General features: G+C 43.9%; 1 protein-coding gene across 2 annotated transcripts in view; it reads right to left on the bottom strand.

Annotated features, from left to right (window-relative positions):
* Positions 1-7,021: 7,021 nt before the first annotated feature.
* LOC142803703 (polyamine-transporting ATPase 13A3-like) overlaps positions 7,022-18,870 on the bottom strand; it is a 160,785-nt gene continuing 148,936 nt past the window's right edge. For both annotated transcript variants that reach the window (XM_075889356.1, XM_075889355.1), the window contains exons 26-28: positions 16,647-16,735; positions 15,748-15,834; positions 7,022-15,042 (exon numbers count right to left, since the gene is read on the bottom strand). In XM_075889356.1, coding sequence (XP_075745471.1) covers positions 14,716-15,042; positions 15,748-15,834; positions 16,647-16,735 — 503 coding nt within the window. In that variant the 3' untranslated portion in view covers positions 7,022-14,715. The remainder of the gene's footprint in view (positions 15,043-15,747; positions 15,835-16,646; positions 16,736-18,870) is intronic.

The raw sequence follows: 18,870 nt of genomic DNA, 5'->3' as shown, positions 1-18,870 counted from the left end.
AACTACTGGGCCATGTAGAGATGATGCGGGATGTTGACGCACAGACATGACGGAGACTAAAAGAAACAAGATCGGAAAATTGCGGAAAAGAAGCTATCCCTTTTTGGAGCATCTCGTGCGTTGCAGCGCGCACTAGGACAAGAGCTGGTTTTACGGCTGCTTAAATAGAAAAACGATAAAGAGTATATAAAGAGTTCTGTACGGACCATGCCAGCTCGTGGGGCTCATGGGTGTTGACGGGGTGCCGCTGGACGACGAGGGTACCCGGTGTGTTGCAACCGACTCGTTTCGTTGCGCAGCGAGCAGGGCGCGCACGCGAGACTCGCGACACTGATGGCTGCGCTCTTCGCTAGTTCAGCGTCAACTGCCGCAGCATCCCCCTCCACTCACACTTGTATACTTGTATTTTGCTGCAGGTGCGCCTCGGCTGTGCCATTCCCGCAGTTTGCTGCCTGAAGTCCCCCCCACACACATATGCACCTGTATTTTGCTGCAGGTGCGCTCGGCTGTGCCATTCCCGCAGTTTGCTGCCTGAAGTCCCCCCCCCCCTCCCCACTTACACACGCATATGCACTTGTATTTTGCTGCAGGTGCGCTCGGCTGTGCCATTCCGGCAGTTTGCTGCCTGAAGTCCCCCCCCCCCCCCCCCCCACACACACACACATATGCACTTGTATTTTGCTGCAGGTGCGAAAAAGCCTCGGCGGTGCCATTCCCGCAGTCTAGCTGCTACCTGAAGTTGTTCAGGTAGCAGCTAGACAGGCGCCGTTCCTGCGACGAATACGCTCGCGGTTTGAAACGCCGTAGCAGAGGAGTGAGTGAGTGTGGATAAGTGAGTGAGCTGAGTGTGAGTAATTAATTAATTCTTGGGATTTAACGTCCCAAAATCACCACACTATAATGATGAGAGACGCCGTAGTAAAGGGCTCTGAAATAAATGTCGACCACCTGCAGTTCTTTAACGTGCATCTAAAGCTCACGGGCCTGAAGCGTTTTCGCTTCCATCGAAAATGCGGTCGCCGCCTCCGCGGTTTGATCCCGCGACCTGCGGGTCAGCACCAGTCAGACACCATACATAACCACTAGACCATCGCGGAGCTGATGTGTGAGTGCGCGATCGAGTGATTCAATTGCGAGAGATCGAGTAAGTGAGCCGAGTAAACGTGTTATTGCGTGAGTGAGATGAGTGAGTGAACTGAGCGTCAGTGAGTCGCGTTTCGGCAATTGAAACGTACAAATCTGAAGAAAAAAAAGCACATGACAGCGCTACCACGGTCCTCGCTTAGAGCGCGAAGCGGTCCGCTGCATGATTTGGTTGGCTAGCAGCTTATACCACGTTACTCGGAATGACTAGGAGTTTTAGTGCTGGGTACGCATTCTCTTGGGGCGATGCGGGCTTGGGAGCGCGCGGCGTTGCGTGCCCAACCCATACCCAACCGGAATGCCTTTTAGTTGGCGCCACGGTGGCACGCACGCAAACGCAAGCCGCACGAATTTCACACGCGCTCGCAGAGCCATAGCGTCTTGTCGCGTAAGTATTATTTAAGTCTTTTTATGATTTAAAATGTTAAATTAAACATACATAGCGATCAGTACACTTTCTTATTAGTGTACAGTAACCTGGTAAAAAAATGAAAAATGCAAGGTTACTGTAACGACAGTGTCGACATCTTGTGACACTTCGTGCAACCACAGCCATGAACTTGTTAGCTTACGCGTAATGTTTTTGAGATGAAAACAAATAAAAACGTTACTCATTTGTAATATTGTCGTTGCGCAGTTTTTGCATCAGATGTGCTATGCACAATGTTTCTGCAATAACAATGTTGTGGTTGTCTGTTTCAATATAGCCGCGCTAGATGGCGCCACCTATTCAGCTTGTCGGGGCTGGCATATATTTAGTTTCTATGTTCCAGGTAATTCTAGCTTTAGAAATCGGGCTGAAACCATGTAATCGCTATAAGTGCTCGCACTTTGGCTTATTTTAACTCGACGGCTAGAGTATACGCAGTGCGGATACCGTGAGTTCTTGCGAAGGTGGACCGCGCCGACGCATGGCCCCCTCGCCCCAGCGATCTTGCGACGCATCTGTTTGGGGTTTCGCGCATGCGCAATACCGCCGCCCCAACGTCCTGCGTACGCAAGTCGCTTGGGTACCCAGCACTAAAACTCCCTAGTGTGGCACGCGATGTTTGCGGCACCGATGAAAATATCGAACACCTGCTGTGCCAACGCAACGCGGCGACTGTATGATGGGCGTCTTTCTATGCAGGTGATATTACAGCAGCGTTCACATCCCTCGACAGGCCACAAGGCAGTGAAAGCCCTGCTGTGTTTCTTGAGAAAGACGGGTTTGTGTGAACGCCTCTGACATGCGGTGGAGTTCACACTCTGCAGTAAAACTACTGTCAGTATCTCCTTTTTTTCTTCCCCTCTTTCTTGTCCCCTTCCCTAATCCCCCAGTGTAGAGTGGCCAACCGGATGTCTTTCTGGTTAACCTCCCAGCCTTCTCCCCTTTGTTGCTTCCTTCCAACATCAGCGAATTCGAGCGAGGTGCGATGCAAGAACCAGTCGAACATGACGCACGAAAAGCGAATTTTAAATAAACAATGCAAAATATTGTTCTCTCGTCCGAGCGCGCGAAACAATAGCCGTCGCTAAATCGCACGCCTAAGCAACAGACGCGAAGGCAGAGCGACGAAGCTCGAAATTCATTTCAGAGGGCAACAAACGACGGAGTGGAGTTTTCCGTGAGTGCGTACACGATCAATCAAGCGTACGTGTGTGGCATCGCTCCGCGCATGCATGGTAGTCAAGAGTTCAGTATGAAAACAACGACTTCGGGCGAAGACTCGGTAGTAGCAAGTGGGGTTGTCTCTCTCAATCATGAACAAGAAACGCTGGCAGAGAGAGAAAGAGAAAAAAATGCGTAGAAGGAGGTACAGAGGCCGCACTGTCGTTTGTTTTTCCGTCTTTCGACTCGCTTTTTAGAGATGAACAGGCCTGCCCAAAGGAATACCATCCTTTCTCGAAATGGTGCGTAAATAATGGTGTGATTCACAATAGATTTTTCTGGTTCTGAAGCTACGTATATAAAATGTCCTTCTCCTACATGCATGGTGTATGTTTTACACAGTATCATAACAGCTGAAGGTAAGGGGGCAAAAATACCTACTCGAGGGGAGCGGCTTGTTGGTCATTCAATGCCTCATGCCGCATGGTCACGCAGCTGTGGTCAGTACAAACCTAAGTAGGGGCTAGAAATGCTAAAAACCACTGCAGAATAAACTAACAATGTATAAAATATTACGTACTTCAGAAATGATCAAAAATTAATTACATCAACTAACCTAGTGTCATGGAAAGTGATATTGAAACACGCGATGGATACAAGCTTCGCGCAAGAAAGGGCACCGCATCGGAAAGTGCGTGGTTTTCAAGGGAGTCGCTAGGTTGCCCGCGCTACGCACTTCCTCGGGTTTAGCGGTAGTGTAGTTGCATTAAAGGGGCCCTGCAACACTTTTTTGAGCATGGTCAGGAAACGCTGCCGATCGGTAGTAGAGGCTCCCGACAACACGCGAGAAAAATATTATAGCACAGCACGAGGCCTGGAATTCACAACAAATTATCAAAGTCAGCTAAAAATTGCTTTCTCTTCTTTCGACGAATGGCGAAATATACCCAAAATTCACTCGCGAATTGCTCATCTATCAGCCATTGGCTGATTTGAACGTGGCGCGTTCGCTCGTTACAGAGATGGCCGCGGGAGGCCGCGACTTGTACACGCGTGCGCGCGCGATCTCACCAAAAAGGCGGCGCACACAAAGAAACAAAAAGAAAAAAAAAGTGCTGAAGGCCACGAGGCGCGTGTGACGTTTTTCTGTGGCCCTTCCATCCCTCCCTGCTTAGATTCCAGCACTTTCGTCGAGACGAGAAGAGAGAATTCAATTGCAGCTAGCAAAAAACCTTTCTTTGTAACTCCACTCGCACTGAACGGATTCTTAAAATTTTTGCGGCATTGAATTCGTGAGGCAATAAGCTTTTCCAGTGAATTCATTCCGTGGTTACTTGAAAAAGCGTTTCAGGGCCCCTTTAAGCGCAGAATTTAGAACTACACAAAGACTTACAAAACTACATTTTTTTAGCTTAAACATTAAGCCAGTGATAATCTTCGTTCCTGCTTTGAACCAACATTCATAACAAAAAACATGCCCGGGTAGGTTTTTTGAGCACCACGCCATGTTTCTATTTTACGCCGCTTACAAAAAACCGACGTTTGGAAACAGAACCACGTGAAAAGCAGATGTGTACGCAAAGGTGAAGAGGGTCGAGGATTTCGTGGAGACAATAAATTAAACTTCTTATAGCCTTCCTTGAGCACGTAACCCGAAACTTCAGGCTTAACATGTAAGGCAAGCAACATCGTCATGCATTCATGAGCCGCTGGCTGTGAAACAATTGTTTTCGTTTCTCGTGGGACAGATATGCATAGACAGAATACTATCGATCACGGTTTTTATGAACACGAACACACATTCTATGCGCGACAATATATGGTCACAGTGCGCGCGGTACTATCTGTGAAATACCGCGTTTTACAGTGCACCGTGTATACACCTTTTCACAGGAGGGAAAAGAACACCGCCCTAATGGGCTGCGCGCGTGAGTACAAAGGCTAAAGGCGCAGCTTTGTCAGTGCATTTTTTTGAGAGGTAACGCCAATTCGCGCAGCCCAAAGAGGACTATGGCGGCGCCTAGGGAGGCGTTTTTGAAACGGTCTATACACCAGGTCATCGCAAACATGTACGCTAGACGCGAGATAACTGCTGTTTCGCCGCATTTCATGCTACATCATAGGCTACTGGCCGCGAGGGCCTCCACTAGAGAGGCTAGCGCTGCGATCGTTTTGACGTCACAGATAGGATGCGTCGCTCGCCTAGCTGCGTACAGTTGTGGAGTACGGCACCTTTACTTTCGCGACATCACTTGCATCGTCCGCCATGGCTGCACCGGTTCTTAGTCGCCATTTTACGATGTCAATTAGTCACGAGAGTGTCACCGAGGGCACCTATTCATATTTCTAAAAGTTTATTCGAGCGCGAACACACGACACACACCTATTCGATCGTAGTTTGCTTGCCCGTATTATGAGGTCTTACCGCTTCTTTAAGCACAGAGCTTCAAAACAAAGGAAGCACGCATGGTGCCCACAGCAAAAGCGCAGAAATGCGGTGTTCTAGCAGACAAAGTCAACTTGGCATCCTATGAGTGACGTTATCACGTAGGTGGCACCAAGGTATGTCCTAGAGCCAAGCGTAGCACGCTCGCGGCAACAAGCGTGCAATGCTTGGCCTGTCGAAGCTACTTGGCCGCTATGCGCACGCTAACAGAGCTGTCATTATCACATACCTCACCGCTTTTCCTTAACGGTGTCAGTGCGCAGATCCGACGCGCTAAAGCTGCGTGAGAGCAGATACTTGCTTACGACCCCCCCCCTCCTTTTTTTTTTTTGATCAAGCAGGGAAGTTTCACGTCCGAGCAATTTTCCAGCCCTCCTCCCTTCTAATCCGCCCCTCTGGCTGCTCTGCGGAGAATGGGTAAGGAGGAAAGAATTCAGCCGAAATATATCTCGTAATTAAATATCAAACATAGTATAGAAGTTACTTACGAGGCATTCGGCTGTTCGCTCAACCGCGGGTTCTGGCTCAGATGGCTAAAGTTCAGGAAGAGTGCGCTCTTGATCCGGGAGCCAGAGAAAGCGTGTCTATGAGAGCTAGCCGAACGAACAAACGCTTGAACGACAGGACAATCGGAGGCCGGAAGGGGAAACACGAGCGCGTCATCGCCAGAGCAACGAGAAGGCGGAACAGAGAACAGTGCGCGCCGGGGCGAACCATTGCGCCTAAGGTCACGTCAACACATGAAAGCAAAGAGAGAGAGAGAAAGGGAGGAGTATTGCTACTTACTGACATTGAGAAGCGCTTGTCACAACATTGGCACAGAAAGACTTGAGGGTCACCACGGCCTACCGGAGACAGGGCCTGCCTGCCTCCAGTCTTGAACAACTGCTCTTCCCGTCCCGTCCTCACCTGCCAGCAGCCTGGTCGATTTCCTGGATGAGACGGGAATTGCTGCCTACGCCCCTGCTGCCACCTCTTGGCCGCTCCGGCCATGACGAACACGCTTCGACTTTCTACACATATACACACCTCATCACCCCTATCCTCTTTCATTCCCCTTCCCCTACAAGGCACTGTGCCGTGTCGCCCAAGAGGCAGACAGCAATTAGGTGCCTCCTTTCTAGAATCACTCAATCAGTCAACATTTACTACCGATGCAGGAACTAAATGTAACTGCTCTGCCAAGTTGCTGCCAATTAAGTTTCTTGCCTTAATTACTGCCGTGATGATAAACTTCCCTTTTCTTGCTATCTCGATTGCCATGCATGCATAAGTTTACATCTGAAACGTCACCTGCTCCTCACTCTACATGGTTTTCCTCTTTGCCCTCCTCCATTTCACAATATATACGCAATTGTAGCGTGCGCCTATTCTGAAACTTTTCAATCGAGCTGCAGTGGACACCTATGCAAGCTTTAAATTTACCATTCGGAGTCATGAACACTGACGTATGGTCGAGCCAACGTTTTGAAGCGATGGTACAGCTTATCATCAGCTCTATGTGGTTATCTGCGGTACCAATTTAAAAAAAAAAATCTTGGGTTAGTGCTCATCGTGATGGCACAATGCCTGTCTATATATTGGCTTTGTGAACTGAAAATAAACGGTTCATACTGTGAACTCTATCCTGTATCCCTTCTTTCCTTCTGCTTGCACAGCAATTATGTTTGATGTTTCTGCTAATACGAAGTAACCACTAATTCATGGGTAATTCCCAGATGAACTAAATGCAGCCTTATCCGAGAAAACTTTTGACATGGTGCTATAAAAAAAAAAAAACCCAGGCACAGTGATCTTCAGTGGTTGGCACATCCGAATAAGCAGCACAAAGAGAAAACGAGTCATAATGCTCGATTTTTTATTTTTCGAATAAAAACAAATTTCACAGTAGATATGTCAAATTTCTTGTAATTTCTTTTCTTTTTTTTTCTTACATCCAGCATTTCCATTCTTTTTCCCAATACCAACAAGAAAAATGCCCTCATTGTTGCTGCAAGCATCACTGTTGGAAAGTGGAGGCAGTACAAACATTTTTTTTTTTCCTCACTTGATCACTTATAAGTACAAGAATATACAAGAAAAATCAGACTACAAAGCACACATGCTTGAGGGAACTGCAAGTTCCTACAGCGTCCCTCTGTCATGGGTGTAAGAAAAAGATTTAACTTTGACTTCGTTATTATGTTGTGACTGGTAACGTTCTATTGGCCATCACAGTTGCTAAGTTGAAGGCCCTTTTGCAACGACAACCTCAGCGTATGTTGCATGTACACACTTCTCGAAAAGGCAATGCTCATTATACTTGGAAGACCGTATACACGTGGATGCAGTAGGCTAATGGGAAATTCTAAGTGCAATTAACCATAGTTATCTCTCCAACTGAAGTGCAGAACACTCGATCTGAAGATGATGCGTTAGATGCTGTACCAATTCGCCGATTAGCAAGACATGCTTACAGCTGATATCCATTAATGTGTCATCTCGAAGAGATCACAAGGGACCAGCAACGAACAATCACAGCAACTGCGCTATGACCCCTACTTGAACCTGTTGGTGTGCCAATAGTACCTGTAATGTCACATTCAAAAGACGCAGATAGAATAAAGGAACGAAGTTATGCTACAAAAGGGAAATTGACAATCAGTCGTTTCTCACATGAAGCCACGCGGAAATCCATAAGGATTTCTTGTAAAGCTGCCAATTGCTAGCGTCCTGGTTAGCTCAATTGGTAGAGTGATTGAGGTGTTGGTCCCAGGTTTGATCCTTGGACCAGAACGAATTTTCTGGCAACTAAGAATCTTTCTTTCAGTTTTTCTTTTTGAGAGATCCGTATGGGTTCCCTTGCGACTTGGTACTACAAACGGTGTTTGTCAATTTCGCTTTCTTAACCCGCCCGCCACTTTGCGGCATTTCACAGAACTGATTTGCAACAAGAATCGATGCCACATGTGTGCAACTGTTTTTTAGAATTACAGCAGAACCTCATTATGAAGAAGCAGTACGAGAACCATCAATTAGCCCATTATATGCTATACTGATTGTAACTGTGTAGATAAAAATCGTTTTTAAAAATTTGCAACCTCGCTCCCCTGAATATTCTATACAAAAACACATTATTCTTGGCTTCAAGCCTCTATAAAGTGCTTCCAAAGATTTTCTGTTTGCTCTATACTTTTAATGTGGTGCAACCGGTAAAATTTGCTCTTTCCATCACTAAATGGCTAGAAAAATTTCTGCTACATTTTAACTGCATTTAAAACCCGATTTTTATTTTCACAATTAGCTTTTAAAAAAATATGTGAATTGTCCGTCAGAATTTATTTTGCTTTTTATGTTACCTTTAGAGTTTTAGGGCCCGTTCAAACCAAGTATTTTTTTCATTATAGCAGATATCGGAGTAGCTCATGCATATTCAGTCTCTTAAAGAACAAATGTCACTGAAATGAAGCACGGCCGACCAAAGGTGATATTTGGTTTGCTATAACCAATAATTTACTGTATCAGTGTTTTTTTGATAATCAGATCATATTTATTCATATCTCTTACATGTGACGTTATATGTACTAACAGCAGTTATGAGTGCTTCCAAAACAAGTTTTCGCGAGGTTCGATGCAGGATATAACTTCTGCCAGCTGCGCAGTGCTTTACTACAGCAAGATTAAGCCGTGACAGGGCATGTAATCTACGCGTGCATCGTCTTCTCTCTTCAGACACAATGCGGTGGACACCAATGAGCACCACCGATTAAGACTACCTGTACTTAATAAGCTCAGCTTCACTTTAACTAGAAAAAAACTGTTGAAAACGCGAAGCAGGCAACTTCGTACATGGCAGATGCTAAGCTGGCACAAACAGGCAAATTATCCGCACTTAGGTGTCAGAACTGGTACAGCGTAGAAAATGTTACGAGTTGGGAAAGGAATTTTCGAACTGGCAGTAAGCAGCTGCAGTTGCTGTCGCAGCAATCTGCACAATCAATAGATAACGTGAATGTGCTCCAACTGTGGGAAACAGCTGTTAATTGACATGGAGTACCATAATGGAACATTTCCATTAAGAAAAGAAAAAAAAAGGAAAGAGCCACGTCTGCATTAAGTTACAATGAACTTGGGGAGCTCAATTTTTTTTCAACTTGCAAACCAGCGTGTAAAACCCGTAAATTACAAAACTGCACTCCTTATGAAGCACGCAAAAGCAATAGTCTTGCTTCGCCCAGCCTGCTATTTGTGTAGCACGCTTGAGATTCTGCACAAGTCATGTATAAGCATACAGGAAGCAGACACATACGCACACTTGCCCAATGTGTTTGGACGGAAATTATTTTCCACACTGAATGCAGGTTGTTCATAAAGCATGAAAGGAAGAAATGTCGAGATAAAGTTGAAAAGATTACTGGCAGCAAGAGAGTCAAAGATGGTCCACAGTTGAACACTTCTGTGCAGTCTACGTCACTCAGCAATGTGACAGCCGTAGAAGAGAAGAAAGTGGCTGAATTTGGAAAAGTGGTCACTTCTGCGCAGTGGGAACTACTACTGCTGACACCTGTACACAACGCTAAGCCATTTGTTACACACCAGTAATAAACAAGATAAACTAGTCATCAATAAGTCGTGATGACGTGTATGCGAAGTACCCTTTATGACGTCGTGGATTCTTACACACAGTTTGTGGGCCATAGGCCGAGTACAGACTTACAGGGCAGGACTGAATGACGTCTCAAAACGTCCTGCAAAGTATGCCGCCACTGCTGAAGGACAGTTGCAGTGGAATTTCAAAGGAGTAGAAAGCATGGATACAAAGCAGCCACCATGAGAACTGTCACATTAGAGGTGCGAGTGGAGCTCGAAACGAATGTTGTCGTCGCCACCGGCCACAAACGATATGAAACCAGGAAGCAATCATTCCGAGGGTGTTACACTTGCCTTTTTTTCACGACTCAGCAGCAAGGTGCGGAGTAGCACAGGGCTGGCAGTGCTTGCTGCAGCGTGCAAAGATTGCAAGCTCTGTACAGCAACAAAAACATTGCTGGCCAAGAGCACCGATGAGCCCTATACAGAGTAACGCAAAAGTGTCGTGATCGCTCTAGAAAACCGACTCAATAAAGGCGACCAGTAATGACCTCCAAGTGTACATGGCACCTACAGAAAGCTTTCGTAATTTCATAGGGCAACGTTCCGAAACGTGCATAATGTCCTGTAAACACAAGGTTACCACGCGAGTCCGCTTAGATTTTATTGACAGGCTGCCGATAAAAGTGCAGAAGAGAAGAAAAGACCAAATGGATTCCTGAGACAACTCACAGTCGCAGGTGCCCCCACTCTTAATATGTTAGGCATTACTTTGATGATGTTCAAAACAATTACTAGTTCTACTGCACTGTCAAGATTGCTTCAGTTATTATTCATTAGTAACTGAATCAATCAAAGGTGGTTTTGTTACAGATGGCTTAAAATGAGTGAACGGTTCCCAGGCTGCTCTGCGCACACCATAGACTCCTCCGCACATGCTATAAGCATTCAACAGGAACTGGAAAGAATCAGTCTACAAGTAGAGACGAGTAATAGTTACCCACTGCATACACAGACATAGCAAATGTATCACCGGGGTAATACGCAGTGGAAGCAGAACGATAATAAATAATTCAACGAAGCACGAAGAGGAAAGCCCACAGTCATATTTTATTTGGCTTGACGGCCAATAAGTATAACTTTCAGTATGCATCGCAAGATAAAATAATAATAAAAAACATTTAGCCAATGCCAAGTAAGCACAGTACTTCGTGAAGCCCAGCAAACTCGACAAAACAAGACTATCACTAAGAACAGTAAATAACACTTCTTCACCTGTCCCAGAAGCCGTGCCATAGTCAGTTTAAAGTCCCAACTCGCTTGACCAAAACAAAAGAAAATATGGAAGGAAATATGGAATAGTTGCCAGCGGAAATAAACGACTGGTTGGGGCTAGGTTTTTTTTTTCATTTAGCCAACTCGCCAGCGGCAATTGCACGAGTCTGATTGCGACCAAATATACCATTGGCAAGGCCAGCCAAGCACAATGCATGCCATATTACTATTTCACTAATCCAAGAATTTGCTTATCATTACCTCAGAGACTAGAAGCACCTTGAGAACCAACACACACACACTTGCGCTCTCCAGGGCAGCACAAATACCTGCACTATTCACGCCGAACATTCCCAACAGCTCTTGTGGTAGACAGTCAGTAAGACCCAGGTAGTGATCTCACTGCAAATACTATAGCAAGATGCTAAATCCTCATGACCTTCATTCACTTAATTAGGCTTCTCAATGAAGCCTTTGTTAAAACTTCATCAAGATGAATTCATAGCCACAACTTTACCTGAAGAAGTGGCTTCGCGGTGAGGATTTCATAATGAGGAATTCACAGTGAAGACTCGATAGAGGAGACCCAACAGCAAAGACAGCATCACAACGACTTCCGAGGGAGAACTTTACGATGCGGACTTTCGAGGAAGGATGCCACAATAAGAACTTCGCTGAAGTGAATAAACTGAAGACTTTGGTGCTCTGATGTCACTGCAAGAGAGGTCCGACTCTGATGACCTCACCAGTGGTATTTTTTTCTTCTTATCAGCCACCACAATCCAGTAAAGGTTCAATTTGTGAGTCAACAAGCAAGTGAACAGAAACAAAAGTTATAAACTTTGCATGCATATGAGGATAACTTTACAAACATTTTTGTGTCCAGCTAAAGAAAGAAAATGCCAGGCGAAATGCAAACGCATCCTTCTTTTTCCGGACTTTAAGGCAATGTTTAAAAGGTAGCAACTGCTTGAAGCAAAAGCAGAGTACAGATTGAAACAAGAGAATGATACAAATCCAAACAAAGACACAGAAGAGACCGCTCGGTCTCTTCTCTTTCAATGTGAGCTTTTCATTTCCTGGTAGCAATTGGCAACATGGTTATGACAGCACACACAGTGCTAACAAGAACAAAGAAGAGATAGCTAGACTTCATAACTTTTCGTTGCTGTGCACAGCAGATCGCTTTACAGTGATTTTAGGTTTAAAAACACGAACACTCATTTCTTATTAAAAAAAAAAAACATTTTGTGGACAGTGACTGAAACCCTCATAAAGTTGTGTGTGGCTATGCGGCTTCTACGCACAGCTAGTATACTAACAGCACACCACCAACAGTAGACTCATGTTACTTCAAACCCACGAATACATGTACCTCAGTTAAAAACTGTCAGAATTCTGGATTATCAGAGTTAACTAAAAAGTTTGAAGGTAAAGATAATTAGGCAAGCTAACATGTGCACACTTGATTGAGGTCAAATATGAATACGTGACAAAGCATCGTAACCAGATGCATGTACAACCTGAATTCTATTTTTTATAATTGGCGGGCAGTTAAACCATCTATACATACACAGAACCATGAAAATAAAGCAGCTGGCTGCTTCAAGTATTTCTCCCATCTATCGTGGCCTGAGGTAACCATAAAGATTCAGTAAAATGAAACGTAATTAGTTGCCTGCAATTGCTACACCAGGGTTCAAATGTGAAAGCAGCTAAGTGAAAACATTAGATATCCAGTTTTAATCTACAATGTGTTTGAATAAGGTGAAATGCAGTGGACTCAATAAACAGAAACTGAAGAGGCCGTGAAAATATGTTCCATTTAACAGTAGTTATGTTTACTCAGAGATGAATGAGGCTGCAAAATTAAAGTAGGAAAACCAATTGTGTTAGAGGCAGCTGTTCCGTTTAGGCAGCCCTTCCGTTAAAAGGATTTACATTTAAAGTAGGAAAACCAATTGTGTTAGAGGCAGCTGTTCCGTTTAGGCAGCCCTTCCGTTAAAAGGATTTACATTTAGTTAGAGTCTACTGTATTCGATTAATGTGAATCTGGCAAGCAATAAAGAATGAGCTGATGAGATGAGCATGCACAAGTGGAAGAGCGAAAGATGACTAAAATCGATACGGTGGCAAGTCTGGCTTGTACTACTCCGTAAACCTGTCCTTTCAACCAGGAACAGTCAGAACTGCCGCAAGATTTTGAAGGAGAGGAAACTTGTGATCAGGTTTTCATGGATGCACACAAATCATCTCCAAAATCTAAACGTCTTACTTTAGCCTCGAACATTTAAAATACATTTTAAAGGGCACGCTACGCAACTGAACGTGAAACAGAGCACTTTGTGACGTCAGCTTAGTTTTGATGTAAACAACCGACAGCCACCCATGGCACAAGTTTCTTTGTTTGCTGCCACGCTCTTTGCACGCAATACCTGCCACAGTTGTCAGTGCAGCGTTGACATAGACGTGAAGCCCTGCACAACGAGTGTGTCGCAGTTTTGTGTGGCCACATCACCAGCTGTGTTTACAAATAAATCGCCCTGGGTACCACGTCTCTCAGCGCACTCTGAAGGCGGTATTACGTCTCGGAGCTACAAAACCATCTCCAAATACTTGACCATTGTACAATAAACCACATGAGGTTTTCAACCATGATAAGTGGGTCGTCAACTATGCACTATGGCTGAAAAATGCGAGATGTCAAATTTTCGTATCGGTACTTTTTTAACAAGCAAACTGTTTCAAAATTGTTTCCTTTTTAACAAAACACTGCAAACCTAAGGACACAGACAATACAACAGACAATAAATATGTGCATTCTCCAAGTGCCTGTGATGAGTGAGTCGTGTTTACTTTTTTTCTTGTAGCAAGCTTGAAGTAGTAAGACTGAAGCACTTCAGACATGCAAATTTAATAGCCAAAACAAGGTGCATGTGGGCATCGATTCTGCCTAACATAACTGAAAACACAAAGGGCTATTATGTGCTTTCACGCAATATAGCCGCCAACAAGTGGCATACAGAAATCAATCATGCCCACGGTTTATCACATACATCACAAATGAAACGCGGCGAAAGACTCTATAAACAGTGTCACAAGCCTCAAAACAAACAAGTTTTTAAAGAAGTTCAACAGGCTTGACACTGTAGCCTCGCGGTGTTTGCCTTTAATAGCTTCACAATACTTTAATATCAATTGCACGAGATTACGATCAGAGGCATCACAGTCTGTAAACGTTGAAATGCGTGCAAATTGACCGTATAAAATTCGCCGTAGAAGCCACTCTGGCAAGTGGCAAATAGTTCATTTCCCTACCCCATCCATTAAAATATGCGCAGCTACATGCAGATAGCTAAGCAGAAAAATTGAGCCATTAGCGAATTGTTGGAAACCGCAATCTTCATCACACGTTAAAGCACAACTTTACTACGACGATCTACAGAGAGCTGATAATGGAGTGCATTGATCGTTAAGTGACAAGTGTAGTTGCCACGAATATCAATCGCAAAACGCTCCCTTATTAAATCATTGCTCGCACCGAATGCCACTGTATTTCACTTCTATGCGGTTCTCCTTTTCACTTGCAGTTTGCAACCATCGAAAAGAGGCGACGATAGATGGCGAAAACGAACGACCGAAACCGCCCCACCACAAAGCGATTCGCACAAGAAGTGTTGGGAAACGTTCGTCACATGTGTGTGACACAAGGTAGTGGCGCTGCGCAGTTTCCGTTTTGCCTGTCGGTGGCCGATCCCTCGCTCCCGCAGGCGTCGACAACAATGGCGCTGTCGACACTGGTGTCTTCCTGCGGAGACGCGAGCTGTAAGGCACTGGGTTGGAGAATGCAGTCCCGTGTCGTTCGGCGGGTGCCGCCACTCATGATGGACGACTCTCGTGACAGTGGCGTCCACGGCGACTGGTCCTTGAGCTCTTCTTGCAGCTCCTTGTACGGAGTCGAGGTGCTGAAGAATCGTAGCTGGAGCTGCTTGAAAACGAAACCCTGCACGAAGTAGTCCTGCGAAATGTGAGAAAGAACAATCATTCACTCTAGGAATAAGATGATTGGGTATAGGATGAAGAAATTGAAAGAATGAATTACCACTTGTTATGAGAAAAGAGAACAACTGGGCTATATTGACAGTACTAAAGTACAATAAAAGAATCACAAAGTCCTAAATGAAAAAACCTCTTACTGATGCTTCTTTACTCAATACACTGAAAACAGAAAAAGTTGATTGATAGAGCTTGCTCAAATAAATAAAAAAAAGTTAAATACGTACTCATGTTTTATGCGTCAAAACCACAGTATGGCTGGACAGAGCTTTAGATAATTCTCTCCACAAGCTTTTCAGGTCAGCTGATTAAGCTGAACATGAACCATTGAACATGAACTTAACCACTGAACATGACATATACAAAAGATGCAGTGTTTGTATACATGCATGCATAATTGAGTGTGCATTTGATTTCACATTTATTTTGCATAGTGCCATTTTGTAAAGTTAAGGCAGTAGTCAAACCAGCTCTACAGAAAAATCAAAGATGGCAATCACGCATGGTGCGCTTGTTTCAATTCGGTACACTTCAATAATGGCATCATGCATGTACAGGCAAGAGACATTTGAATACAACAAGTTTCTTACATGAGTGTTGCTCGCCATAATAAAATTTGAGTGCTCGGCATTTTTAGCTGCACATCGTAAAAAACTTGACCGCTTACCTCCAAGATGTAAGCAATGATGAAGTGACCAAGAGCAATGGCGACGCAGAGCATTCGGAACTTCATATCTATGTCTGTCATGTCGAACTGTCAGAGTAAAACGAAAGAAAGATGTACTTAACAATGCTGGTAACGGTATGCAAAGCAGCATTTCAACTGTACTCAGTATGATCTAAGCACAGCTCCACGTTAGCATTGCACTTTCAATTCAAGCTCAGATGTGAAATTAACACCCATATACATGCTCTTAGACATTTAAGAGCAAAATCTGCATTATGAAACTACACTGCTACAATACCAGAGCATCAGGAGGCTTTAAAGAGACTTTAAATAGTATGAGATAAATGTGCAAGAACTGCTGAGCGTTGCGTCCTATCTATCAGTCAGAACAGCTCCATTTTTGGAACATCTCTTCTTGAAATGTTTTCCTTTGAATGTAGACTTCTCGCATTTACTAATTCTGTAAACTGCTATGCTAATATGCTAACAAAGCAAAAAGCTATAGAAGGCAAGAATAATAGAAAATGAAATGTACTCATAGAACAAAGTTTGCTCAGCAATCCAGAAAACTAGACTGACAGACAGATTTTTCGACTGATTGGGCAACCTTGTTCAGCAACCAAGAAGACTTGACCGATTGACTGGTTAGGTTAAACCCCACATATCTAGACAAAAGTTCAGGGAGATGCCATAGTGGAGCATTTCAGATTGCACATGAACATGTAAGATTCTTTAATTAGCCCACTAAGTACCGTATGCAAGTATTTGCACACCACGCCAATGTTGGAATGTAGCTTCCACGTAGAGCAAGCAGAGGTGAACAATAAGAGAACAGGTAACAAAGTAACATCGAACCCTATAAATAAAGGTCGACTTAAAACTTGTGCAAAAACACTTACTTCAAAGCCAGAGATGAGAATTTCGGTGGGATAGAGCACCAGGTACAAACTAAAAGCTGTCATCACCACCAACGCCGAAATGAACAAGTCTGTGAAAGACAACATGAAAGAATTTCAGCACATGCTCCGTGCCAACAAACCTTTTTCAAGAGGGGAGACGTGACACTCAATGGCCAAAAATCAACTAAAAAATCAAGTTGTCGCTGAAAATCTTTGCACGCACCTGAAGTCATTGCACCCCTATTCGCAACTTTTCATAGCTGAACACTGTCAACTTCGATCTTTATGCTACATCAAAAAACCAAAAGCGGTGCACCTGGCCCTTTAAATCGAGGGTGAACAGGAACTGATTTTTTATGTCCTTCGTGTGATGGAGTAGCAATATTTTTGTTCTACCTGGGTTATAATATTTATTTTTTGTTTCAGAGAAACGGATGTGATGTGCGGTAAGGTAAATTTTGTCATTATACTTTCATAAAGAAATGTTCTAAATTAGAGCTTTTGTTTAAAGTATCAATAAGTGAATTTGAAATCCGGTACAATATACCGCAACTTTGCTAGGAAATGGCCTAGAACAATGGTTTATACCTTTGCAACACACTATGAACATCTGTAATAAATTATGTGGGTTTTACATTGCAGTAAAGACTGCTGTTAATTAGCTAACTGGGCCTTAATCAAAGAAGTAGGCATTCGCAATATCTCGGAAAGTACTTATCACAAAAAAAAGAATCGAATATCTTAAATCCGCTAACAAATATTCATCAGCTCAGCAATTTCCATCAAAATCGATAAATATTGTAAAAAAAAAGTTTTTCAAGTGCCCCATCTTCGAAACGGAGGGACCCTGAAACGTTTATTTGAAAATTTATGAGTGTTTAGACTAGAGCATTCGCAAACCATTTGCACCACAAATTTAGTGACACGCCGTGCATCATACCCTCCTTCTCACCTCTGCCTTACCTCCTCAACTCATAAGGCACGCTAGCATCACTGGCGATCGCAGAACTCTCATAAGTGCGCGCAACGATTTGAGCCTTTACCAATCTAGACCTCCTAGATTGAATGCCAACAGGTTGCGCGCAGTCTCAGAGGCCATCACAGAGAGAGTCCGGCAGCACGCACGCCGTCTGGCAACAGAGACGATGATCGCGGAGTGGTTTATGAACCACTCCAACAGGGTGCCGCCACTCTACCACCCTATTAGAGTTACTGTATATGGTAAACCTTTAGGTAGCAGAGTTAAGCCAAGGTACGCCATCTTGGGGTCAAATTTTTTGCGGCAAAATCACTCGTCAACCGCGTAAGAGCAGCGCGCTTGCGCTTCAGAGTAGCGTTATTCTCTTGCTTATGAAGGTACGAGCAAAACGCGACTGCTCAAGTCACGTCTATAAGCCTTGATTTTATGCTTACATTCCTAGTATGTATGTTGTAGGCCAGTGTGCTCAGCTTTGGGTGCACGTTAAAGAACCCCAGGTGGTCGAAATTTCCGGAGCCCTTCACTACGGCATCTCTCATAATCATATGGTGGTTTTGGGACTTTTAAACTCCACATATCAATCAATCAATCAATCAATTCCTAGTATGTAATAACTAATAATAAAATGAAACAAAGTGCGTCAGCTCATTGAACCAGTTTAATATATATTTAGAGTTGGTCACACAGTAGCTTTGTCTTCTTTACAGCTGTTTTTCCCATTTACAGATATCAAATCTATTTCGCACTTTAGAGCGCTATCGAGCCAACTAGGAATGAAATTTTTTTTTGTTGCATTGAGCTCATTCGTTAACTGTGTGAAAAAGCCAGCTGTAGTTTATTATTTCAGCTTTCAACTAAATTGAGTTGGGGAGGGTAGCGATCAAGAGTGACCGTGCGACACCCGTGTTACGCACGGTTCTCGTTTCACGCATGTATTGCAATCGTGGCTCGCGACAGCTGACGTGAATCGTTGTTGAGTGACGTGAAACAGCCTTGTCGCGCCCAACATTCTTTTCACTTAAAGTTTGAAAGCAGCATTAAATTCATGCACTATAGCTGCTACTTCTTGCTGATTCCAATGTTTCTAGTTTGACTTCTGCCTTCATATTTAGCATTTTACCCATCAGAACTTTTTGGACGTATGCAGCCGACACACGCTCACCAACTTGATGTATAGCGTGTTCACAGCATCTGTGGGTAATATAAATAGAGCGAGTCTTTTAAGTGCCGTGAATAGATAAATAG

The sequence above is a fragment of the Rhipicephalus microplus genome, chromosome 3 (assembly GCF_043290135.1).
Source record: "Rhipicephalus microplus isolate Deutch F79 chromosome 3, USDA_Rmic, whole genome shotgun sequence".
NCBI lineage: Eukaryota > Metazoa > Arthropoda > Arachnida > Ixodida > Ixodidae > Rhipicephalus > Rhipicephalus microplus.
This window is presented reverse-complemented; position numbering and strand designations above follow the sequence as displayed.